Here is a 27556-nt window from a genome sequence, read left to right as displayed (position 1 = left end):
CACAAGGTTGGAATTCATTGGGCCAATCCCACCTATTGTTGATAATAAAGCTTGCTCTTGGGAGGGGCAATTTTGCGGTACCTCAAGTGTCGACATAGCGGACGGCGATTGGGCCAGGTCCTCTACTATATTATAATTCTGTGCTACTTTGGCACAAGAATTAAATGTCGATTTGTGTACTACTCCCTTTGGCGACTTTATCATTTGTCCAGGAATGGTGGGTGGCACAACTTTGGTCAAAGTTGTTGTCGAACTACTAGGTTGTTCATTAGCCTTGTTATTCAACAACTATGGATTCCCGTAATCTTTATTCCTTGTCAAAGCATCATTTTGCTGCTTTGAGGTAGACAACATAAGCACTTGGGATCGGGAAGCATTTTGATTAGCAACTAGTTTGGTTCCCGCGCTTGGAAACGGATCAGTCAATACTGCTGGGGTTTTTGAACTCTTAAAGAGTTTCTTAACTTCAGCTATATGTGGACAATCTGTTGTCCAATGATCCTCATCGCATATATGACACCCCGTAGGGGGTTTCCTTTTTCTCCCTTTCTTTTTCTTCTTGCCCCTTGGTTGCTTCAGTCATTTTCCCTTATCGTCCGACACGGCACTTACTTCCGAGGCAAGAAGTTCCTCATTTGCATTTTGACCAGAAATCTTACAGGACTTTTTAGATATAGCCTTTGTCGATTTCATGTCTGTTGCGCCAATCACGCCATCGCCGGCATGAGAGTCATTGTTTGATTTAGGAAGAGGAGGAATTGAGAATTCCGGTCTAGGGGCGTTAGGTATTTTATCGTAGAGCATGCCAGACTGAGTGTAGACTAAGTCTAGATATTGTGCACGAGCAATAACTTGCTCCTCCATTACGACCCCCCACCTTGGCCACATCTTCCGTTATGGCAGGAAGTAACGACTTGATAAACCATTCAGCTAATAGCTGATCGGGAACGTACATTTTTACCATCCTATGACTACGTCGCCACTCATGTATATGATCAGATATGTGAGTGGCCGTTGTCTGTTTGAAGTTGGTTAGGAGTTCCGTTCCCGTTTCATACCTTATCGGTAATTGAAAATGGGTTAAGAAAGTCGTTGCTAAGGTACTGAAATTGTCGAAATAGGCTCTAGGTAATTCAATATACCATTTAGCCGCTGGACCCGTCAATGTCCTCTGAAAAAGGCGAAGCCTTATTGAATCATCGTTCAGGGTGTTCGACGAACACCACAGATGAAAAGTCATGACGTGATTCGATGGGTCTTCACCTGGATTTCCATTGAATTTAGGAATGTCCGATGGAAGTTTATTAGGAATCGCTGGCCACCAAGGGGCATAAGCAATTGGATCATTCATCAGTCGGTTTAGATATGGTAATTCTAGAGTTGCTACAAAGGGCAACTGTTGATTCAGGTTAGGCGGAGCATACCCAGGATAAGATGGAATCGCCTGAGAAGTGGGTCTTTGCATACCAGCATAATGTATTTGATGCTGGCAACTTTGACAAGTTTGATGGGCATAACCGTTATTATATGGTTGCCCATTACTTGCAAAGACTTGTTGCTCGGGTCCTTGATATGATTGCTGGAATTGCGGTTGTTGAGTTTGAACCAGCTCTGGTTGTTGGACCATTCGCTGTTGTCCAATACTGGATGATTGACCAAGATGAGGAGTCATAGTACTTTTTTGAGCCTGAGTCGCTCGAGATAAGGAGGAACTAACCAGAGGTTGTGATTGAGTTGTCGAGACAAGAGGCTGTTGTATGGCGACCTGAGAAACTTGGGGTTGACATACAATAGGTAGCGCTTGTACTTGCGACGCAATCAACATACCAGGTATAGTGGCAACATTCGACACAGGGTGGACTGGTTGCATTGAATATGCAACCCTTGGTTCCTGAGGCAGTATTGGTACCCATCCGCTGGATGTAATTCCAGTTTGACCTGAACTTTGTTGTAAACTCCCATATGGTTGTTCTCCGGGGGGGAACAATGAAAAGGCATACTGCCCTCCATATGGTGCCAATCCAGTGCTTAAAGGGTAGATTGGCCTTTTAAGGCACATTGGATCAAGTTGTTGAGTTTCAACATAAGAAATACCAAATGATAATCCAGATGAAGAAATAGGAACTAACCATGTCGTCGAAACAGTCTCTGATTGGACTCCAGCTTGTTGTTGACAATTTTCCGGGACAGATGGTATACCAGCGAACATCGTTGGAGTAGCAGCAAGAGGCTCTGCCGCTGCTGTGTCGGATGACACAGTCCTGGATGTCGACGGTTGTTCAGACATATTTATTCTATCCAAAAGATTTCCTAGCGATTCTACAAGAACTTTGTGATGAAGGTAGACTAACTTCGAAGATCAACGCAGGAATAAAGGGTGATCGTTCCGTTTAAAATAAATTGTTAACGACGCTTTAAACACAACTTGCTTTTTCAGTTTTAAAGAGTCGAGAAAAAGCTAAAGATGACTCTAGTATCCTTCGATGTTTTAATGAGCCCGAAGTGACAAATGCTCGGATGGACTTTTTCTGTTATAGAGTCTGAAAAAGGCCAAAAGAAACTGCTCTGGAGATCTAGGCAGAGGGTGTGCCAAACTTTTCGCAAAACCACAGAATACGTTTTACGGTACGGGTGGTCGATCTTCGTGAATGTTGTGTTCACTTCATTGCGATCAGTAGGGCGGCCGACACGGCTTCCTATGGATAAAGGCTTTGTTCCTATAGGGGTCTCCCAATATATACACGACGGTACGTGGGAGCACAAGTCTGTATTGATACTTATCGCTTCACCGTGGAGGAATCACCCAACCACTCAACGCTAAGATATCACGTTTAACGACGCCGGAACACATCTCTAGCTTAGACCTCTATGTGTTTGCGTTATGTTTCAAAGCGTTGTTATGTAAATTCAATTTATTTTAGGTTGATCTTGTTTAGCAGTTTGCCTTTCAGGGTTCACCACGAGATGTATGATACAAATTCCTGTCTAAGATGATAAGCAAGCTTTTTTCAATATTTTCAACTTATGAAAATCTTAACTACTGAGGGAAAAGAAAGACATCATCTTTTCACACAGATCATAGAGCACACACTAATGCACTTTTTCCTAAATCAACATGCAAGCTGTCAAAATGCACATGCACAATGCAGGTATTTCTTTTCTCTTTCTTAATGTTGGTGTACTACAAAAAGAAAGTTGTTGTATAACTTTGAATTCAATTTCAAGTGAAAACAAACAAGATTTTTGTCCAAAATCAAAAGACAACTTAATATTTACTCGTTTCAACACTAGAAATACATAAATTCAAACCATATGACAAAAGCAAAAACTCAATCAGCTATGAACAACAAACAAACTAACTCTTAATATCAAAATGACACTTATCACAAGTCTAGATCTAGGAGGCCACAGCAAGACTAGTTCACTTTCATTATGGGAAACTGCAAATGATGTAAGAAATACACAAAGAACAAATACAGTTTCTTTATACAACCGAGGCGGAATAGTGGCAAAGAAAGGTGGTTTCAGATAGGTACATTGACTGATAACAGGCTGCAAAAAAAGGGATGAAAACAGGGCAACAGAAAGCAGAGAACCCTAGTTGCACAAGGCCACACTGGTTCAGCGCAGGTAGAACACTGTCAGTTTGACATTCAGCGCAGGTAGCCCCTTCGGGACCTGCGATGAAATGTAGACTGCCTTCACAGTGCCTGCAATGAAGAGATAAACTCTCGTTTCTCTTGGTTTCCGGGTTACAGATTGCTCAAAAATCAACAGTTTTTTGGCCAAATCAAAGCTATCAATCAAGTACACACTAAAGGATGAAAAGGAGGATGAAAAGCTATCACTAAGAGCTGTTCAGAGTCCTTGTGGATCAGCTCTTCAAATCATAAACATGCCCAGAAACTGAGCTAGAGTAGCTGCCCTCTACTTTGCATTTGAAAGACCCAAATGCAGTTCGATTCGGTACTCCGTGTGTTTAGGAAATGAATAGCAAAAACACAAACAACCAACAAGATACGATCCCCAGTGGAGTCGCCAAATTGTTGTTGGGAAAAGTATCCAATACGGAATGACCCTATCCCACTCTAAGGGTGATAGTTCCTTAGCAACAATCAAAGCAAAGCTATCTGAGATTACTTCTTTATGAGATGTAAAAGAGGGGAGAAAGAGATCCACTAACCGATGTCTTTCGCTAATGATTGATCCAATCTTCTCTCCTTGCTGCTTGCTCCCAGCTCCTTGCTCTTTCACTGGCCCAGCTACACCAAGATCCTGCAAAATGGCAAGAGAGGGAAACTACAAGAAGCATACATTCATAATTGATTCAAGGATTAGAATAAATCAAATACACAAGTATAACAACACACCATTGAGACACATGCATATAGAAGAACCTCAAATGCTTTATTAATGGAAGAAGTAAGGTTCAGGAAGTGATACAACCATAAAAGGCCCAATCCAGCATCACCTTCCCAGCAGAAAGAAATCTCCTCTTCACCTCCTTCAAAGCAAATCACCCAATAGTTCTAAACTCAAACCAACAGCAATTCTTTACTTTCACAAGATTCCAGCCCCCCTAGACCTCATGAGAGAGATCTATATATAGGAGTTTTGGAGAAAGGATGAGTCATCTTGAGGTGAAGCTGACTAGTGTCCTCTCTCACTTCAGTTATTCTTCAGTTCTTGAATCCACTTGGAGGTTCTTGCTTCCACTTGGAGATCTAGAACCTCTTACTCATCACCAGTCGAATTCCCTGATCCAAGTGTCATTTTGGAAGCTTCCTGGGCATTGACACCTTGAGGAATGACTGTGCCACATGTCCAAACTCGCCCAGCGCAGGTAGCCTTCTTTGCAGTTGACATTCAACGCAGGTAGACAGTGGAGTAGTTGACATTCAGCGCAGATGCTCAGTGGAGCAGTTGACATGATCCAGAATTGCCTTGTTTTCGAGTGTTTTCAGGTGGAGAACTTTTATTCAGTGCTGTAGTTTGCTGACCTTGTTCCTCTAGGGGTAGGAACAACATGTTTAGGGACTTTAGATCCCTTAGATTATGGACATTTCATGCTTCATGATGTAAGGCACAAAAATGTCTATAACAGAGCTGTAGTCAGTGGCATCTATTTGAAAAAACTTGTGCTCTTTGCATTTATGACCCGGGGAATATTTTTCATCATAGTAGTAACATAGTCCTTGCTTCCTTCTTTCGGCCATTTCCGCAGGTGACACCTTTTGAATCTTAAGTGTCTGAGTCGTATTGGGAGCCTGTGAGGGACGACCTTTAGCGGGGAAGTTGGGGCGGCTGGATTGGGCTGTTAATGCACGTTCCACCTTACGGGCTACCTGGCAAGCCTCTATCCATGTAGGAGGGTGGTGGAGTAGAACCTGAGCTTTGATGGCTTCTTTAAGACCGCTGATAAAGCATTCCATGTAGAACTCATCTGTGAGACCCCTAGTGTGGAAGGCTAAGGCTTCAAAAGCAGTAATATATTCCTCCACTGTACCCGTCTGTCGGAGCTTAGTGAGACGCCCCAAGAAAGAGTCTTCCTGTTCAAGGCGACTGCGAAGAGTTTTGGCAAATTGGGCACAATCCCGAAACTGTCCATTACAACGCTGATGCCATTCCTTCCATTGCCATCGTTCATTGTCCAAGTACATGGTGCCCACCATAAGCTTAGTCCCCTCATCTATGATATGATTCAATTGGAAATACTGCTCCATTTGTGCTAGCCATGCAGACGCGTGAGAACCGTCAAATTTATGCATATCTAACTTGGGAGGTCGCTGACTAGGTGGTGGATGGGTGTGCCAGACATGATGAGAGTGGCTAGACTCACCCTCATGGTATTCATGGCCATTATATGCCTCCTCGTGGGCTGGATCCTTGCCCTTTGGGAGTGCATCATGTATCTGGTTACTTATTCCTTTAAGCTCAAGTTTGATAAGCTTCACCACCGATTGGAGGGAGTGCACATGCTCTTCAATTTTGTCGATCCTTTCATTGGCCATCGCTTGGGCGCGAGTTTCTACCATACACCAACCTGAGGACAAAAATTGGGACCGCCTAAAAAATTTTTACTAAGAAATTGAATGGTACCACATTGCTCAGCTCGTCGTCCTGATTCTGATGGGCTAGGTCACCAATAAGCGCCCCGGAAGACTCCTAACGGAGTTTTACTCCTTCCTGATCAATACTGCAGTCGCCAAATCCTCAGAATGTCAATGCCGCCAAAAGTCCTGCGAAAATTATATCGAGGGACAAGAACCCTTCACAACTACTTCGATCTGGTGGATCTGAGAGATCTGAATGGTGGAACAACTGCTGCTGCTAATCTGATGGAGCTGCGGGACTGATGTTTGCTACTGCTGCCCTTGCTGATCTGGAATAGGTGATGTGTGATCCCCCGATAGAAAGGGAACTATGGTCTTGAGGAGTGTCAGGTGCTACAGATCGCAATATACATAAGGGTCTGACAGTAGTACTCGGCCCAATGTTTTAGGGCTCTAACTAAGGAGGATCGACCGTACCCTTAGCCGTACAACCCGACTACCCTATCGTACGGGCGAGTAATCTCTCTGAGTGTTGTTCTCGGTGTACTGTAGCCACAAGACGGCCGAAGGTTTATCTATGGCGAGGTTTCAACGGAGCTAGGGGGCTTCCTATATACCGAGAGGGTACGTGGAAGACAGTCCGTGCGCGGTTCTGTCTAATGCGCTACTACTCGAAGGGGTACCCACAGGGGTTACAAGGGAGTCCAACAGATGTGACCACCTCTTGTATTTCCTACGTGCATGCCTCCCCAAATCCGTAGGTTTATGCGCTTAACGACAGATCCCGTGGTTTAAAGACGCCGGAACACATCTCTAGCCAAAAAAAATTTTGCTAAAATTTGGAGATCCCACTTGTTATGCTCTTAACCTGCAAAGTAATACCCAAACATAGAATTTGCGAAGAAAAGATACCGAGAACACAAAATATGCGAAGAAAATATACCCAGAGCACAGAATAGCAATGATTTTATTATTCAGAGAGAAATGTTCACAGGCCTCTTCGAGGGGGCAACCTCCAATAGAGCAGAGCTCGATTACAAAATAAGACACGATGCTCCTCGCAGGGAGTCTCTATCCTTTATATATGACTCATACATGCAATACCACGGGCCAATATCGTGGGTTTTATTAATACCATCTATCTAATACTTCCGCCCATTTGCAACTAACTGTGGTCCCGTCATTAATTGCGGGTTAACCACTTACAAATATTAATATGGGCTTTATTGACTCTTGACTATGACGTGATCCCAAGACATAAATAAGGGGGTTAGGGTGGGACCCCAATTGGTATCAGAGCTACAACAATATGTTAGGGTCCCACCCTAACCCCCTTATTTATGTCTTGGGATGACGTCATAGTCAAGAGTCAATAAATCCCATATTAATATTTGTAAGTGGTTAACCCGCAATTAATGACGGGACCACAGTTAGTTGCAAATGGGCAGAAGTATTAGATAGATGGTAAATGGGCGGTAGTATTAGATAGATGGTATTAATAAAACCCACGATATTGGCCCATGGTATTGCATGTATGAGTCATATATAAAGGACAGAGACTCCCTGCGAGGAGCATCGAGTCTTGTTTTGTAATCGAGCTCTGCTCTATTGGAGGTTGCCCCCTCGAAAAGGCCCGTGAACATTTCTCTCTGAATAATAAAATCATTGCTATTCTGTGCTCTGGGAATATTTTCTTCGCATATTTTGTGTTCTTGGTATCTTTTCTTCGCAAATTCTATGTTTGGGTATTACTTTGCAGGTTAAGAGCATAACAAGTGGTATCAGAGCACTTTCTAGGGCTCGGTGGGATCTTCAAATTTTAGCAATTTTTTTTTTGGCTAGAGACGTGTTCCGACGTCTTTAGACCACGGGATCTGTCGTTAAGCACATAAACCTGCGGATTTGGGGAGGCATGCGCGCAGGAAATACAAGAGGTGGTCACGTCTGTTGGACTCCCTTGTAACCCTTGTGGGTACCCCTTCGAGTAGTAGCGCATTAGACAGAACCACGCACGGACTGTCTTCCATGTACCCTCTGGGTATATAGGAAGCCCCCTAGCTCCCTTGAAACCTCGCCATAGATAAACCTTCGGCCATCTTGTGGCTACAATACACCGAGTGTTATCACTCAGGTTGTTCCCTTTGACTCCCAAGGGAATATGGCCAAGGTAACCACTAACCAATCTTTGGGTCACAGGTTCTAGCCTACCTATGACCAGAGAGGGCTCTCTCTTTATGCTTTAGCTTTGTTTGTGTAGTATTTTAGGCTAGCTATGATGCTCAAGGTTTGTTTTTAGAATTGGTTGGATGATGATTTCAGTCAAGATATGTATGTTTTCACTAGAGTGTTCTAGGCCATTGGGCATGGAGTCAGTGGTCCTTTTAGTTGTTTGGTACACTGTGTTAATACAGTAGTGATGCTGCAGAGCTAGATAGGTGTCTGAGGAACAACGCTTTGAAATTGTGGTTGAATGTGATATGTCCAGTTTATGAAAGGCAATTAAGAATCTTCCAATAAACTGATATGGAGAAAAAGTGAGAATATTATTTAGAAGCAGTGAAGAATTTCTAGATAACATTATTATTTATAGAATTAATGAAAACATGAGCAATTAAGAATTCATGTCCATAATTAATTATGAAGAAAACATTTACAACAATAAAAGATTGAGCACAAGGTGTAACCAAACATATCCTACGCTATCCCTTTTCTCTACTGCTAGATCAGTGAAATATGAGCATGATTTAATAACATAAGAAGACAAAACAGAGATTGAGAAAAACTTATTATTCCATCAGACAGCACAAGAATTCTGTAACAGCACGCATGGTATCAGCAAGACATCAAACATTCAGGAAATCATTGAGCTGGTCCAGCCCTTTGCATTAGGTAATCTGAAAGTATACAATACATTTGCCTCAGAGTGAAAATCACCAACCCCTCATACGTTATTAGGGGAGGTATATATACATAATTTACATAAGAAAATATCCTGCTGATGAGTAAATGCTTCATTAATGTCATGCCAACTCCTGGAGCATAGTAGCTGAGGGAGTAAATGTTGTAGTAACTCTTCAGTGCCTTAGCTGTCAAAATGGTCAGAAGATATTGACTTTGTGGCTGCTGGAGTCGGTTTGAGGATACGCTGTCAAAAAGTGCGTATATCTTATCCTTTGCTTGCTGCCGCTGTTTTTTGCTGAGTCACTTTTCAGCTGCCTTTAATGATGTTTGACTTTTGCTGAGCTGTAGCTGACTGGGATGGAACATCTGAAGTTAATGTGGCAAAATTTGAAGCATTGCTTGCCACCAATCCTCCTTGGGCATTTGGTGTCTTCTGATCTTCACCAAAGTCTCATCTGCTTCAGTATATCTGTAAAAATTAGGAGGAGTCTCAAAAAGGTGGTGGATTTCATTTTCAATAAAAAATATATTCTCAAGTTTCTGCAGAAGACTCTGTCCTGTTGGAGGCCCTGCCTCTTCAGAAGTACTGCCAGATGCAGTAATTTGATTTTCCACAAAGGTGGTCATTCTGTTTTCATATTGCTCACGGGGGAGCAGTCTTCCCGTGCTGTTTAGTAGGCTAGGCAGTCCTTTGGCTTGCAGTGCTCCCATTTTGGCCTTGTACTCATCCACCTCAGCCTGGATTTCATAGCACTTCCTCTCCACAGTTTGTACATAATTTCTGAGAGTGAGTACCTTTTTAACTGTAAGGACAGCCTCTGTTCTGTTGACAATATTGATGGCTGCCAGTTCTTCCTTTGTCTGTCTGTTCAAAAAATCTATCAATCTGTTGGCCAGCTCCGGCCTGTTTCCCAGCACTATTCTGGAAATTTGAATCTCTGTCTGTGCTTGGCCAATCAAATCCATCTGCTCATGCACAGTCTTAATTGATTTCCATTGCTTGGTGATGGATTGGTCAATGCGGGCCCACAAAATTCTTTTGATTTCTGCTATAGCTGTCTCTAGCTTGAGCTCCTTCTCCAAAGTCTTTATTTTTTCTTTCAAGGCCTTTATTTCTCTGCCTTGTTCTGCCACAATTATTTTTGATTTATCATATTTGGCATCTAGTTCTACCAACTTTTCCTTGGCCTGCTTTATCTCATTTGCCTGGAGCTCCATTTCTTTAACAACCTTGGTCAAGTATTCCATGCTTGTACTGGAGTCTGGAGCTATTTTCTTTGCTGCTTCTGTTGTTGTTGTTGTTGTTACAGGGGCCACTGTTGCCTCTGTTGTTGTTGCAGTGGTTGAAGTGGTTGGAGGAGCTTCGGATGTAGACTCTCCCTGCTTATCTTGTAATGCCCCTTCAAGCTCTTTGTCCAAATCTAGGACCTTTTGGTTTAGCTGCATTATGAGGTCCAGTTGCTCATCGACCTGCTTTTCCTTTTGTAACTCTGCTGTTTGAGGGTGCTCTGTGGGCAGTAGTTTTAACCTCTTTTTCAGTGCATTGAGGTCATCTTCTTTTTTCTTGAGGAGGGCCCTTACGCCCTTTGGATCCTTAGGATCATGTCCCAAGTCAATGATGATGTCCTCCAGCGATCTTATTCTGTTGTCCTTGGCCAGGGAGGACATTCTCTCAAAATCCAACTGAATGTTGGTATTTTTCAGTGATTCTTTCAACTCATGGGCCATGGATGCCCTGTCCACCAAGGTGGCATAGACCATCTCTCCAGTTTGCTTGTGGAGTTCAATTTGGTCCATGGGGTGAATGTCTTTTTCCATGACTTCCACCCTTGTCTTCACATAATCTGCAGCTGATTTTGGATGGGGCACTGTAGGTTTGAAATGACTGAGGATCATTTTCTCCTCTTGAATGTCATATACAGACATTAGCCTTTCTTTCTGGGCTGGTGTTGCATTTAGAAATTGTTTATAGACTTCCACCCTCAGCAAGTCATTTTGTGCCTTGATTTGCTTGAAAGAAGCCTTAGTGCTTTTGGGCTTCTTGCTCTGCTGAGAGGAGGAGGACACCTCCAAACCAAGCTGTACTCCCTGCTCCTGCTGAAAGGAGCTTGTACCTGTATGTTGGCTACCTTCTCCATCTTTCATTGAACTGTCAAGGACTTCTTCGCTGATTTCTTCTATCTCTGGAGAATCAACCCTTTGTCTCTTGGCCTGTGGTTGTTGGGAGGATCCACTAGCAGGAGTGGACTCTTCTCTATCTCTTTTCATACCCCTCTCCTCATGTGCTGGTGTCTGAAAAATTGGTGCTACTGGTGGCTCAGTTTGTTGAGGAGGGGTGTGCTCTTGTTGCTGCCCTATTGAGGGGGCAGGTTTTTCTTTCACTGTTTGCTCTTCAGCACCCATTATTCCTTTACCTTTGTCTGTGCCTGGTGCTGCTGTGGAAGATATCTGTGTGGTTGGTGCAGCTGCTGAGGCCGAGGTACCTTCTCCTACTGGCTGCGGTCGTTTGAAGGGTACCTGCTGCACACAATCCAAGTCAAGAGTCTTTTCCAAATCCTTGACATTCTTTTGCATTAACTCTTCTTCAGTCAATTTTTCAACTAATGTATCTGGCAGCCATTCTTGCTTATTGGCATATTTTTCAATATGTGGGTACTTGCAGTGCTCATAACCTAGTAGTCTATACTTGACTCTCCTAGCAGTGATGAAGCCTTCAGAGTCATAGGGGACCCAACGAAAACTTTTTGAGAGCAAGTACTTATCTTTGAGGATTAGCTCAGCATCTTGCCATCCCTCTTTTTTATTCATTATGAATGGGCCTAGGTGATGTTTGAACTTGAGATGGGCTTTCTTTTTGGAGCCGTGAAAGTGAGTGAGATCAGAGTGAATGAGCTGCCTATAATACTCCAAGGAAAATATCCTCATGGGCACATATTTTGGGAGCCTGTATGGACAGAGCTCATAGCCATAAATTCTGATGACTGTATGATCTTCATATAGGTACCAATCACCTATTTTGTAATTCTTGGAGAGCTGCAGGACTTTCTGCATATCAAATGATATTCTGGGAGGAGGGGAGTTCATTAACAAACAAGAGTCTGGAAGAACAAACTGATCAATAAATTCACAATATGAATATGGTGACCTTTGCACTTGATGGAAGACAGATGTCCAGAAGATAACAGATCTTCTTTCCCCTTTAGAATCCAACTTTTTAATGTAGCATGGAAAGGCCTCAGACTGATAGTACATGAAAAGGTGATAGATATAAGATGAATACTTGAAGACGCCCTATCTGTCTACTTTGCACAACTGATCATGAATCTTGTTAGCTATGAACTTGGCAAAATTATATTTGCGGGCAGGGGGTTGGCCTGGGCTGTAAGCAGCTAAAAATACCAGCATTGTTTCATCCACATGCTCACTGGTTCTGTACCCCAGCACATAAGCAATCATGTCCAACAAAAGTCTGCCTACCTCAGTAAAATAAACATCCAAGTAGGGAGGTGGCCCTGTGGGCTGGCATTCAGGCCTCATAAATATCTTGGTGATTTTCTGAATGTCTTCACTGGACATCTTGGCACCAGTGTCCAGCAGATAATTCATGGAGAAAGGGAACAACAGCTCAGTCTGATTGAAGTTAAGCATCTGGTTAATGGACTCAGCATTGATGTGAAAGAGGATGCTCCCAGATGGAGACTTAATAGCTCTGTGCTTCACATCATAATTTTCAGCACATAGGTGAATAATCTTAGGAAAAACATTGACAAATGGGAGACAGTAGTGTGGCAGATTTGACTCCCATATCCCATATGTATCCTGGCCATTCAGGTAGTCATCTCTTAATTGCCTGAAGGTCTGCAAATAATCCCTGTTACCCACAAAGTCTTGGATAAGGTAGTCCCTGTCAGCAAGAGGCAAGGACTCCATGTCTTTATTTGGTGCATTTATAGGAGCAATACTGAGGGTTGTGGGTGCAGGAGCAGCCATTATGTAGTCTGAATTTGAACAAGGTGAGTGAAATGGTTTGCAAGGCTCTTCAAAAACTCAAGTGACAGACTGAATATAGACAGTGATAGAGATTCTCTTCAAAGTAGAAATGAGCAGGCTATGCAGGACTATCTCTACCTTACTTGGCTAAATTCACAGGGATTGTGAATTGATCAGGATGAATTGCAGAGGGCATGCAAGATTCAATTTGGTGAACTTGCAGCTGGTATACACCTAGCAAAAGGGAACAATGCCAGGCAGCTCGAGGGCAAATTTACAATTTTGATCGATGAACTGATCGTTTTAATATCAAATTATGGTGCCGAGGCAATGCAGGTTACTTTATTTCAACTCCAAGTAGAAGACAGTCTTTAATTTGGAATTTGACAGGTGCTTTAATGGTGAACTTGCAGAGAAATGGCATGCCTGGGGCAAAACAAAAGAATTACGATGAATACCTGGATAAATAGCTTGGAAAGCCTGCGGGCTGAACAGTGAAGGCTCAAGGTAGCTGATTTGACGAGTTCTGACATTTGCAAATTCGAATTTGGAGGTTGGAGGTGACCCGGCGGTGAAACGCCGACAACAACTCTGTCTTTTTCACTCGAAAATGACATAAAACGGCTAAAACCGTGATTTTTAATGACGAATTCGGACCAAAAGGGTCATTGGCGCCTTTCCGTCGATGACGTCAACATGACGTCATGGCGGGCCCAGGGTACGGAGGGTGACATGGACGCTGAGCTGGAGGCCAGCGTGGACGGACATGGTGGCGGGCGGAGAATAGTGGCAGGGCTACGTGGAGGGCCACGAGGTGCGGGGGTGGGCAGAGGTAGCGCAACGTCATGGTGACGTGTAGTTGACGTAGCAAGGGAGGTGGTAACGGGGAGGTGGTAAGCGGTCTCCCCGCACCACCTTTGGGCAAAGGCGGTATCGGCGAGGGGGGCTGCGAACAACCCCGCCGATCGCCACGTGTCCGGAGTACGAACACTCATACCGCCCTCTCCCCAGACGTTAAAGGGAAGCGGGTTCAGATCTAGAAACGATCGCCCACCGTTAGATCGGGGGCGGCAGAAGATGAATGGCTGGCGGGAGTTTTCGACCGGTCGTGCATGTTGGGGGGGACCCGCCCGCATATTAAAATATTCATTTTAATATTTGGGACGCGGGACTTTAGGTATTGGGATGTTTGTGGGTTTTATATTAGTCTGTTGGGGGGATAAGGGTTATGGTTAGGTTTGAGTAAAGGGAAAGGGGTTTTTTGATGAAATTATTTAGGGAAAGAGGGGAAATGATGGATTAGGGGGAGGTTATTACTCTAACCAGAGGTTAGAGTAATCCCAAAGCCGGGTTTACCATAGTCCCTAATGGACTAATGTCTCCCTTAGACAAACTTATTAAGCTATAGTGCTAAAGGGGGGATATTTATACATTGCTTGGGGTTTTATACACCATGGTGTTATAATACTATGGGAGAAGGGGAACACAAGGGATTTAATGTAAATACAGTTAGTAGTCAATACTGGGGGAATGAGGATGGGAAGTGGTAGTTACTAAGCCTTTCAGGAATGAAGCTTAGTTGGGAAGTAGATCAAAATGAAAAGAATTTTAGACAAGAAATGTGGCTTCTTTTCAAAGAAGGAAGTCATTTATGACATAAAATTTGTACAAATGAAAAGTATAAGGAGGACTGACCAGGCAGATCCTGCAGTGCTCATGGGAAGTTAGTGAGAAACTTTGAAGGGGATGAGGGAAGTTAGTGATGATTTGGCACTTTGCCACATAGGCCACTGCTCTTGTCTTTCCTGCTAATGGCCACTTTGATTTGCTCCAAGTGATGTGCTTGGATTTTGCTTTCTGCAACCTTCAACTGCCTACCCTGCCTATTATGCCTAACATTTTTTCTTCACTTTGTATGGGTGTACTTAGTCTTGCAAACCCTGATAATTTTTCTTTTCTTTTTGATGCCCTCCTATCTAAGTCTACCTTTATGTCTTCCAAGGGCCCAGATTATGCAGTTGGGCTCCTTTCTTTCTCTATCAACCTAATCATCTGTCAAGCTTGAACTGTTTGATCAGGTACTTCCTCTCTAGTCTACAACTTGCAATTTAAAACATGGTGTGGCCCAGCTTGAGCTGTTGGACCACCCATCAAAACAGTAATGGCAATTTGGACTAGCCACTCTCATGGTCTTTGTTTGGGGTTCATTTCTCTAATTTTTTATTGACCAATTCCTCTTCTTGCCCTTTGATTTTTCTTTTAAGGCATACCCTCTTTTCATTTTTACTGTCTGTTTCTTTCACAAAAATGGAACCTCAGCAGCATGGAAGGTCGACATTTTTGGCACTTCCACTGTCAATCATGAGAGATGAGAACCTATTGGTATAGGAGGCTAACAGTGGCTCCACTTGGGGATGGATTTTCCAGGTGAAAAGCCAAGAACAGCAGGTCAGATTGCCTGAGTTTGCTTCCTTGTTGCTGGCTGAATTTCCGTGTTTGTTGGAGATCAATACTTAGGATCTTGGATGTTTGCAGGCATCACCCACTGAGCTGATTTACTGTGAAATTTTCAGATCTGTTTTTCATTTGTTTCTCAAGCTTTCTCTTCATGATTTGATAACTGCCCTGTGCTTACATTGGTGCTCAGATGCTAGGATCCATATCTCCTAATAATATTATAGTACATTATCTTGGTCTTCTCAAAAAAGTGATGCACTTGCTGTTTTATTTATCTGCTGTAATTGAAAATACTGGAAACTACAAATATCTATGTACAATACATGCACGTTTGGTGTTTAATCAAAGGAGTCAAAATAATGCTTGAGCATTCTCCCATTAACTGGGCCTTCCTCAGTGTCTGAACCATCCATACTTCTCAAAAAATAAGTATTATTTCCTTGTGTGGCATAAATGACATAGGGTCCCTTCCATAGAAAATCAAACTTACCATGTTTACCTTTGTCCTCTCTTCTGGAATCCCATCTCAACACTTTATTTCCAATAAAGAGATCTTCAACTTTGGTTCTCTTGTCAAATATTCATTTGATCTTTTCTTGTAGAACTTGAGTTCTTTGATAGACTTCTTCTCTTGTTTGTTGTAAATGAATTGTTTGATTAATCCTTCTTTGGATGTCATTGGGCTCAGCTTGTATTTCTTGCAGCAACTTAATCATAGGAATTCCTAGAGATGTAGGAAACTTTTCTTCTAGCCCATAAACCAGTTCATATGGACTCATGCCAATTGATCTCTTGGTGGTCAATCTATCTGCCCACAGTGCATTTACCAGCTTCTTATGCCAGTTCTTTTTGTTTTCTTCCAAAACTTTTTTAATGATGTTGATGAGACTTTTATTGGAAGATTCAGCTAGGCCATTACCTTGAGGGTAATAGGCAGTGGAATGACCTAGGGTCATGTGATACTTGTGACAAAAATTGATCATTTTCTTGGATTTGAAAGCTGCAGCATTGTCTGTGATGATTTTGTCTGGACAGCCAAACCTGGATAAGGTATTGGTTTCTAGAAATTGTATAATAATGGAGTCATTTGCTTTCCTGCACGGGATGGCCTCTATCCATTTGGTAAAATAGCCTGTAGCAGTGAGAATCCACCTATGCTGGCCAGAGGATGAAGGGTGAATTTTACCAATGAAGTCTAAACCCCATTGCTGAAATGGTCTCTCAGTTGAAATTGGTTTGAGTGGTAAAGGTAGCAGCTTCCTCTTGCCCTCAAAAATTTGACATCTATGGCAGGACATTACAAATTTCCTTACATCAGTAAACAAGGAGGGCCAATAAAATCCAGCCCTTAGGATTTTATCAGCTGTGGATTTCCAATACAAATGTCCTCCACAGTCACCTGCATGAAATTCTTTGAGGACATTGTTAGTTTCTTCTAAGGTTAAGCAATTTAGTAATATTCCCTCATGATTTCTCCAAAACAAAACATTGTCAATAATACAAAACTTTGATGCTTTCATTTTCAAGAATCTTTTCTTAGTTCTGGACAACCCTGGAGGAGCCTGCAGGTTTAGTAATACAAAACATATATCAGCATACCATGGGGATTGTATAAAGGCTTGTTTGATCTGTGGAGTCGCCATCTCCTGTTCGTCGTCCAGTTCATTAATGTCAAGGGCTTGGAAATTGGTTTCAGTCATTAATTTGGCTAGGCCCTGGCCTTTTATCAGTTTGGTCGGTTTGATCTCAATGTCATATTCTAGGATGTTAGCAATCCATTTGCCTCTCTTGCCTTCAAGGCCCTCTTGGGTTAGAATATCTTTGACCACTGCATTAGGAACATAGGCAATTATATGAGAGTACAAAATGTAGATTCTGAAATCCTTGATGGCTTTTACCAATGCATAAGCTTGTTTTTCCATGATCTGATATTTCAGGGGAGCATCCCTAAGTGCTCTGCTGAAAAATGCAATGGGTTTCTCACAGCCTTGGTCATCCTTTTGTAGTAAAACAGCAGCAATTGTATGCTCAGAAGCAAAAGAGAATATGATAAAATCTTGATCAAATCTAGGGCTTGTTAGAACTGGTGTGTTTGTCAATGCTCTTTTGATATCCTCAAAAGCTTGTTTAGCTTCCATAGTCCATTTGACCTTGGAATCCTTTTTTAGCATATTGTTTAGCAGTCTAATGAGTTCAGCCAGATTTGGAATGAATCTCCTCAAGAAGTTGATCTTTCCTAGAAAGCTTTGTAATTGTTTGGTGTTTATTGGATGTGGCACTTGTAGGATAGCTTGAATTCTGTCAAGATCAATCCTAATACCATGTTTTGAGATTATATGCCCCAGGAGTTTGCCTTCCTCCAATCCAAATAGTGATTTCTTTGGGTTCAAAGATATGCCATATTTTCTACAAATTGTGAAAATCTGCCTCAAGTGTTCTAAGTGTTCTTGATCTGATTTTGAAAAAGCGGTGAGATCATCAAGGTAGACAACTAGGAAATCGTGGAGTTCCTTGGCAAAGGCAATATCCATTGCTCTTTGGAATGTAGCCCCTGCATTTTTAAGTCCGAAAGGCATCTTAACATATTTGAATGTTCCCCAAGGTGTTGTGAAGGCAGTTTTGTCTTGGTCATACAGGTGTACTAAAATCTGATTGAATCCTGAGAAACCATCTAGTAAGGAGATCCTTGAGGCTCCCACCACCCTTTGCAAGATATGATCCATTTTTGGTAAAGGATAATGGTCCTTGAGAGATACTTTGTTCAGATTCCTAAGGTCAACACAGAGTCTAATCTCACCAGTTTTCTTTCTTGTGGGCACCAAATTTGAAATCCAGTCTGAGAATCTGATTGGGGCAATGATCCTTGCTTCATACATGCGTTTGACTTCTTTTTCAATGAGGGGGAGGAGGACTAGATTAATTCTCCCGAGTTTCTGTTTAAAAGGCTTTTGATTTTCTTTTAACGGTATTGTGTGCTGGATAACTGATGTATCATAAGACTTAAGGTCCTCATAGCTCCAGGCAAAGACATCTTGAAATTCTCTAAATAACTCAATGTATTTCAGCTTTTGTTCAGGAGGTAATGCTTTGGATAATTTGACCATTTTGGGATGCCCAGGTGTCCCAATGTTACAATCCTCTATCTCAGCATTCAGTGGTTGGATTTTTGGTTTTCTTGAGATATCATTTGAGTCAAACAGATCCTCCAAAGGGGTTAAACCTATGGGCATAAAATTATCCTTTAGCTCAATTACCTCATCTTCTGCTTCAGCCATTTCCTCTACGTTTTCTGATTGTTTCAACTGTCGTATAGTTTCAATGTCAAAGGTGGTCGGATGTATAACTAGATTAGTTGTTTCAGCTGACATGTTTTGTGTAACTGTGCATAGTTGTGGTTGATCATCTCTAGTACTAGTGTCAATGTTGATGCCCGAAAATTCTTCCTTTAAAGTGAGGAAGTTTTTAATCTGTTTGTTACTGCCAAAGACTTGCCAATTATTGATGTTATCCGGGACTGAAGGTCTGTGTTTAATTTCAGCTGTGAATGTATGATTGCTTTTGAAAGGTAATTTACAAGTGCTGGAAAAAGTTGCCAAGCTGTGAGCATGTAGGTTGAGTTCTCTGGAAATCTTAGTCAGTTGTGATTGTGAGAATTTTTCAAGTATTTGAATAGCTGCCCCCTTGTATGATCTCAACCTCAGATCATTTGTGGTGAAATTTCCCTTCATTTGTTGTATGACCAAGTCTGAATCTCCTAAGATTGAGACTTTGGTTGCACCTAGATTTTTTAGGAGTTTCAATCCTAGCAAAAGAGCTTCATACTCAGCCATGTTGTTTGTGCATCGGAAGTTTAGTCTATATGCATGGACTTCAACTTGGTCATTGTGCATATTGTGGATCCATACTCCTGCTCCAGCTCCTAGCTTGTTCACAGAACCATCAAATTCTAGATACCACAAAGTTTCATGATCAAGATTTGGTTTGAGATTTTCAGTGAGTTGAATTATGGGCAGATTTGTTTCTTGTAAGTTATTAGCCACATCATTTCCTTCTATCTTGTTATTGGCCATCACCACGGTCCCTTGGTCTTTACGAGTAGATTGTTCATCTGATTCCTTTGTCTCTACTGTCATTAAAAGTTCAGAATAAGCTTTGTGACATATGTCTGCATTGTAGAGAATGAATGAATCCATGTCTGAGTGTATGGAATAGATTGGAAAGTTTTGAGGATTATCTTGACTGCTTACCACATATTTCATCAGAGTTTCCCGGTACAATTTCTTTGGCTGACCAAAGACTGAAATAGTTGCATAAGACATGTCCAATTGCAGAGATCCTTGAAGTTTGGCCCCCCAGGATCTGGACAAGAGCATGCCATACATAGGAGGTATGTCAGCTACCACTACATCCATTAAGATAGTTTTGGTTGGATATTGGACTAGGGAGACACATAAGTCTTTGATAAGGCCTAAACATCTGACTTGGCTTGAATCGAATGAAAATAGATCCTTGTAGGGTCTTGTGATGTCTAAGTCAAGTTTTTCCATTACAGATTTGGGCATTAAGTTGTGTGAGGCTCCAGAGTCAAACATTGCATTGTGTAGGACCTTGTCATGAATATTCAGGCTGACATAAAAGGGTGGTATCCCTCCATTCTCTATTTTTCCATTAACCTCAGGTCCGAACAACAACTCTGGTTGGTCATCTAGAATGTTCACAGCATCTTTATTGTCTGATATTTGGAGTGATCTATTGATCTACTGTCTATAAATGTCATGTTTGGCTAATTCTGAAAGAGGCACTGATATTTTTAGCTTACTGATTTCTGTTTACAAGTTGAAAGATTTTTCTATTTGAATTTTGGCATTTAGTGCTGCAGGTTTTTCCTTTTCAGCTGTATTATCAGGGGTCCTGTGTTCATCATTGGGCCCATTTTGAATAATACTGGTGCCCTGTTTGTTTCCTATGGGAGTATCTACTTTTATCTTTGATTGATGGGGCAAACTTGGCTGAATTTGAGAGGAATGTTGTTCTGAAATGTCCTCCACAGTCACCTCTGTGGCTGGTGATTTTAAGTTGTCAGCTGTTTCGGGGGGGGTAGTAGTTTCATTCATCTTTTTTGATTGTTTATTATCCTTTGGTTTGAGGGGTGTAGGTACCTCTATTGTTCTACTCCTCAGTTTGTACTGTTTGTGCACCTCATACACAGCTGCATCATATCCTTCTTTAAAGTCGAAAGATTCTCCTGACTTAGTCTGGAATTGATTTTCATTGCAAACGTCTTGGTCTTCTTGTGTCAAAAAGACTTGATTTTCACCATCCAAACCCATTAGATTAATGTGAGGATCCTCACTAGGTTCACTATATGTTGAAGCCTCAGCATAATTCTCTTGAAAAGGAGGTCTTACATGTTGGTCAGGATCAGTCCTTCCAACATTGGGATTTTGATTCTTTCTGAAGTTTGTGTTTCTTATATTACTTGTTTGCCCTTCCCATGATGACTTTCTTTCTATGGTTTCCACTCTGTCCCCAAGTCTATCCATTCCTTTGATGATTGCATCTAGCTTTTGCTCAAATGACGAGGGTTCTTCTTTGAAAGTAGTTCTCCGTTCAGCTCTTGCCCGATTTCTTTTCGCAATTAGATTTGCCTCTACACTCACAGCTATGTTTTGCATGTCTGCTAGAGTTGCAGGGGCTCTTTCTCTTAGCTGATATGCCATATCAGCATCAAATCCATCAAGGAACTTAATCAATGATAAATCAGGTGGAGGTCTAAGATTTTGAGGAACGACATTGTAAATGGTGTTAAATCTTGTGCAATAGTCCAAGACAGTTTCTTGTGGACCTCTTCTTATGGTGTCATATTCAGATAGAATGTGCAGGGGGTCCTTTTTCTTTTCCCATCGGTTTAAAAATGACTGATAAAGGGCACCCGAATCAGCTATTGAATTTGGGGTTAGGCCCCAGAACCATGTTCTCACTTCACCTGTCAGACTTTGGACAAAGATTTTCATCCTCACATCATCATCATCTATCTCATAGTTATCGAAGTAGTCTTGCATTTTCTTGGTATGCTGTAAGGCAGTGTATCTACTGGTTCCATCAAAATAAGTTATTTTTCCTTGGTAATCCTGAGGCATAGCCCCAGGATTGTTAGGCAACTGAAGGGGTGCATAACGATTAGCCATATTTGGTGGGGGAAGTAGGACAACTGGAACAACGGGAACAACAGGGACAACAATAGCAGTTTGTGTGTTAGGTGTTGACAATACGTTTTGTGAAGTGGATGATGAAGAGGGGGAAGAATGAGTTGTATGAGGGTGAACGGTAGGCTTAGAAGGGGTGGGAATAAAACTATGCTGAACTGCCTCAGGGCTAGATTCAGGAGATTGCTCTGGTTCTTTTTGGCTCTTATGAGTTTTATGGATCAAATTGGGGTTTTCGAAAACAGGAGGAGGATTTGGGTCAGGATTTGACCTGGTATGCTTAGCTTTCTTCTTAGGAGCCAGCTTTAGAACTTCTTTTTGGTGTTTTTGAGGATATTTTTAGAACTAATTTTAAGGCATTGCTCAAGCTTTTGGAACCACTGTCTAAAGATAGACAACAGTTGAAAAATACGCTCTATCCCTAGTGGAGTCGCCAATTATGTTTTCACTCAGGTTGTTCCCTTTGACTCCCAAGGGAATACGGTCGAGGTAACCACTAACCAATCTTTGGGTCATAGGTTCTAGCCTACCTATGACCAGAGAGGGCTCTCTCTTTATGCTTTAGCTTTGTTTGTGTAGTATTTTAGGCTAGCTATGATGCTCAAGGTTTGTTTTTAGAATTGGTTGGATGATGATTTCAGTCAAGATATGTATGTTTTCACTAGAGTGTTCTAGGCCATTGGGCATGGAGTCAGTGGTCCTTTTAGTTGTTTGGTACGCTGTGTTAATACAGTAGTGATGCTGCAGAGCTAGATAGGTGTCTGAGAAACAACGCTTTGAAATTGTGGTTGAATGTGATATGTCCAGTTTATGAAAGGCAATTAAGAATCTTCCAATAAACTGATATGGAGAAAAAGTGAGAATATTATTTAGAAGCAGTGAAGAATTTCTAGATAACATTCATATTTATAGAATTAATGAAAACATGAGCAATTAAGAATTCATATCCATAATTAATTCTGAAGAAAACATTTACAGCAATAAAAGATTGAGCACAAGCTGTAACCAAACATATCCTGCGCTATCCCTTTTCTCTACTGCTAGATCAGTGAAATATGAGCATGATTTAATAACATAAGAAGACAAAACAGAGATTGAGAAAAACTTATTATTCCATCAGACAGCACAAGAATTCTGTAACAGCACGCATGGTATCAGCAAGACATCAAACATTCGGGAAATCACTGAGCTGGTCCAGCCCTTTACATTAGGTAATCTGAAAGTATACAATACATTTGCCTCAGAGTGAAAATCACCAACCCCTCATACGTTATTAGGGGAGGTATATATACATAATTTACATAAGAAAATATCCTGCTGATGAGTAAATGCTTCATTAATGTCATGCCAACTCCTGGAGCATAGTAGCTGAGGGAGTAAATGCTGTAGTAACTCTTCAGTGCCTTAGCTGTCAAAATGGTCAGAAGATATTGACTTTGTGGCTGCTGGAGTCGGTTTGAGGATACACTGTCAAAAAGTGTGTATATCTTATCCTTTTCTTGCTACCACTGTTTTTTGCTGAGTCACTTTTTAGCTGCCTTTAATGATGTTTGACTTTTGCTGAGTTGTAGCTGACTGGGATGGAACATCTGAAGTTAATGTGGAAAAATTTGAAGCATTGCTTGCCACCAATCCTCCTTGGGCATTTGGTGTCTTCTGATCTTCACCAAAGTCTCATTTGCTTCAGTATATCTGTAAAAATTAGGAGGAGTCTCAAAAAGGTGGTGGATTTCATTTTCAATAAAAAATATATTCTCAAGTTTCTGCAGAAGACTATGTCCTGTTGGAGGCCCTACCTCTTCAGAAGTACTGCCAGATGCAGTAATTTGATTTTCCACAAAGGCGGTCATTTTGTTTGCATATTGCTCATGGGGGAGCAGTCTTCCCGTACTGTTTAGTAGGCTAGGCAGTCCTTTGGCTTGCAATGCTCCCATTTTTGCCTTGTACTCATCCACCTTAGCCTGGATTTCATAGCACTTCCTCTCCACAGTTTGTACATAATTTCTAAGAGTGAGTGCATTTTTAACTGTAAGGACAGCCTCTGTTCTGTTGACAATATTGATGGCTGCCAGTTCTTCCTTTGTCTTTCTGTTCAAAAAATCTATCAATCTGTTGGCCAGCTCCGGCCTGTTTCCCAACACTATCCTGGCCCTTTGAATCTCCATCTGTGCTTGGCCAATCAAATCCATCTGCTCATGCACAGTCTTAATTGATTTCCATTGCTTGGTGATGGATTGGTCAATGCGGGCCCACAAAATTCTTTTGATTTCTGCTATAGCAGTCTCTAGCTTGAGCTCCTTCTCCAAAGTATTTATTTTTTCTTTCAAGGCCTTTATTTCTCTGCCTTGTTCTGCCACTGTTATTTTTGATTTATCATATTTGGCATCTAGTTCTGCCAACTTTTCCTTGGCCTACTTTATCTCATTTGCTTGGAGCTCCATTTCTTTAACAGCCTTGGTCAAGTCTTCCATGCTTGTACTGGAGTCTGGAGCTGTTTTCTTTGTTGCTTCTGTTGTTGCTGTTGTTGTTACAGGGGCCACTGCTGCCTCTGTTGTTGTTGCAGTGGTTGGAGGAGCTTGGGATGTAGACTCTCCCTGCTTACCTTGTAATGCCCCTTCAAGCTCTTTGTCCAAATCGAGGACCTTTTGGTTTAGCTGCATTATGAGGTCCAGTTGCTCATCGACCTACTTTTCCTTTTGTAGCTCTGTTGTTTGAGGGTGCTCTGTGGGCAGTAGTTTTAACCTCTTTTTTAGTGCATTGAGGTCATCTTCTTTTTTCTTGAGGAGGGCCCTTACGCCCTTTGGATCCTTAGGATCATGTCCCAAGTCAATGATGATGTCCTCCAGCGACCTTATTCTGTTGTCCTTGGCCAGGGAGGACATTCTCTCAAAATCCAACTGAATGTTGGTATTTTTCAGTGATTCTTTCAACTCATGGGCCATGGATGCCCTGTCCACCAAGGTGGCATAGACCATCTCTCCAGTTTGCTTGTGGAGTTCAATTTGGTCCATGGGGTGAATATCTTTTGCCATGACTTCCACCCTTGTCTTCACATAATCTGCAGCTGATTTTGGATGGGGCACTGTAGGTTTGAAATGACTGAGGATCATTTTCTCCTCTTGAATGTCATATACAGACATTAGCCTTTCTTTCTGGGCTGGTGTTGCATTTAGAAATTGTTTATAGACTTCCACCCTCAGCAAGTCATTTTGTGCCTTGATTTGCTTGAAAGAAGCCTTAGTGCTTTTGGGCTTCTTGCTCTGTTGAGAGGAGAAGGACACCTCCAAACCAAGCTATACTCCCTGCTCCTGCTGAAAGGAGCTTGTACTTGTATGTTGGCTGCCTTCTCCATCTTTCATTGAACTGTCAAGGACTTATTCGCTGATTTCTTCTATCTCTGGAGAATCAACCCTTTGTCTCTTGGCCTGGGGTTGTTGGGAGGATCCACTAGCAGGAGTGGACTCTTCCCTATCTCTTTTCATAACCCTCTCCTCATGTGCTGGGGTTTGCAAAATTGGTGCTACTGGTGGCTCAGTTTGTGGAGGAGGGGTGTGCTCTTGTTGCTGCCCTATTGAGGGGGCAGGCTGTTCTTTCACTGTTTCCTCTTCAGCACCCATTATTCCTTTACCTTTTTCTGTGTCTGGTGCTGCTGTGGAAGATATCTGTGTGGTTGGTGCAACTGCTGAGGCTGAGGTACCTTCTCCTACTGGCTGCAGTTGTTTGAAGGGTACCTGCTGCACACAATCCAAGTCAAGAGTCTTTTCCAAATCCTTGACATTCTTTTGCATTAACTCTTCTTCAGTCAATTTTTCAACTAATGTATCTGGCAGCCATTCTTGCTTATTGGCATATTTTTCAATATGTGGGTACTTGTAGTGCTCATAACCTAGCAGTCTGTACTTGACTCTCCTAGCAGTGATGAAGCCTTCAGGGTCATAGGGGACCCAATGGAAACTTTTTGAGAGCAAGTACTTATCTTTGAGGATTAGCTCAGCATCTTGCCATCCCTCTTTTTTATTCATTATGAATGGGCCCAGGTGATGTTTTGTTGTAGGGAAAAGTATCCGATTCGGATGACTCTATCCCACTCTAAGGGTGATAGTACCTCAGCAACAACTGTAAAGAAAACTACTTAAGGTTTACTTCTTTATGAAAGCAAGAGAGAATGAAAGAATGCACTAACCGTTGCCTTGCGCTTAATGTCGAATCCAAACTCTTCTCTTAGCTGCTTGCTCCCAGCTCCTTGCTCTTTTGCTGGCCCAGCTACAATGAGATCCTGCAAAATAACAAAGAAGGAAACTATAAGAAGCATGCAATCATAACTGATTCAAGGATTAGCATAAATCAAATATACAATTATCACAACACATCATTGAAACAAGTGCATATAGAAGAACCTCAATAGCTTTTATTAATGAAGAAGTAAAGTTCTGAGAAGGTTACAACCATTGAAGGCCCCAATCCAGCAACACCTCCCAGCAGAAAGAATTTCTCCTCTTCACCTCCTTCAAGCAATCACCCAATAGCTCTATAGTGAAACCAACAACATATCATTACTTTGCACAAAATTCCAGCCTCCTGAGCTCATAGGAGAGAGCTCAATATATAGATGAATTGAGAAGGGATGAGTCAGCTTGCAACTGATGTGTAGCTGCCTTGTGTCCTCTCTCTCTTCAGTTGATCTTCAGTTCTTGAGTCCACTTGGAGAACCTTGCTTCCACTTGGAGAAACAGAGCCTCTGACTCATTACAAGGCGAAATCCCTGATCCAAGTGTCATTTTTGGAAGATTCCAGAACAATGACTCAGTGTGCCACTTGTCCCATCTCGCTCAGCGGAGGTGGCCTTTGTTCCACTTGCTTTGCAACGCAGGTACACCATGGAGGAGTTGAGTTTCAGCGCAGAAGCCTAGTGGAGCACCTGCTTTGATTTCAGGATTGCTTGTTTTTTAGTGTTTTCACGTGGAGAACTGATCTGAGAGCTGTTGGTTTGCTGACCTTGTTCCTCTAGGGGTAGGAACATCATGTTTAGGGACTTTGGATCCCTTGGATTATTGACAATTCATGCCTGATGCTGCAAGGCACAAAATTGTCTATAACAGATGCCCCCTAAAGTATGAGGTCGTTTATCGGGTGAAATGCTTTATTAGGAGGATCCGAAGTTCATTCAATCTGTTGAGAAGTGTCCTGTAATAAGATACAATACAATACATTATTTTTCATACTTTTTCATGATCTAGCTGAGGCGGGCATTCCCATGCTCGGCTTTATAAATTCATTTTGGTACATAGCACAGACGATCATTTGATGATAGACTGATAATTCTCTGCTGAAATTATCATCCTTTGAGAAGGATGATCATCTGCTGCAATGATGTACATATCAAATGTCTTTATATCCTGAATATATATCACAGCCCGGATGGATGAAACTAGATCCGGGGTCTTCAATCTCTTCCGATCTTCACTCGATGTACAAGTCGATCCATGTGAGAATTTTTTGAAGTCGAACATGGAAAGACATCGCTTGATTACCGGTCAATGATGTAAACTGTTAACAAGCGCGAGAGGAATCACCGATAAGGATGATGACCCTCAAGGTACGGCAGTACAATTCACATGGTGGGAATAAAGGACTTGGTGTCGACCACCATGCAAAATCTTCTGGTCGAAGGTCATTGATGTATACCTGTCACCGGAAGTGAGAAACTTGCCATTGAGGCATGCAAGCTTCAAAGTACTGAAGGGGTTGTTCCTAGATCAACTCCTTGGATAATGAGCTGATGTCGACAAGGAGTGATCCGTCAAAGGAGGGCCTTAATGAATCCCACATCAGTGACACAGAATGGAGCTAATGATTGTGATGAAGTGAAAACAAACTGTGATGTATGATTCAGGGTGGCGGTCATGAAATGGATGAAGGACAATGTATGGCAGTGGATGGGACATGGTT

At 42.0% G+C, this 27556-nt stretch overlaps 1 protein-coding gene across 1 annotated transcript in view; it reads left to right on the top strand.

Moving 5' to 3' along the window:
• Positions 1-27556, top strand: part of LOC149246126 (hypersensitive-induced reaction 1 protein-like) — a 65130-nt gene that overhangs the window by 23431 nt on the left and 14143 nt on the right. The window contains exon 2 of the mRNA XM_089439998.1: positions 13122-13280. Coding sequence (XP_089296124.1) covers positions 13122-13280 — 159 coding nt within the window. The remainder of the gene's footprint in view (positions 1-13121; positions 13281-27556) is intronic.

The sequence above is a fragment of the Pinus tabuliformis genome, chromosome 7 (genome assembly GCF_031772625.1).
Source record: "Pinus tabuliformis cultivar Carrire ecotype Pingquan chromosome 7, CPIR1, whole genome shotgun sequence".
NCBI classification, from domain to species: Eukaryota; Viridiplantae; Streptophyta; class Pinopsida; order Pinales; family Pinaceae; genus Pinus; species Pinus tabuliformis.
This window is presented reverse-complemented; position numbering and strand designations above follow the sequence as displayed.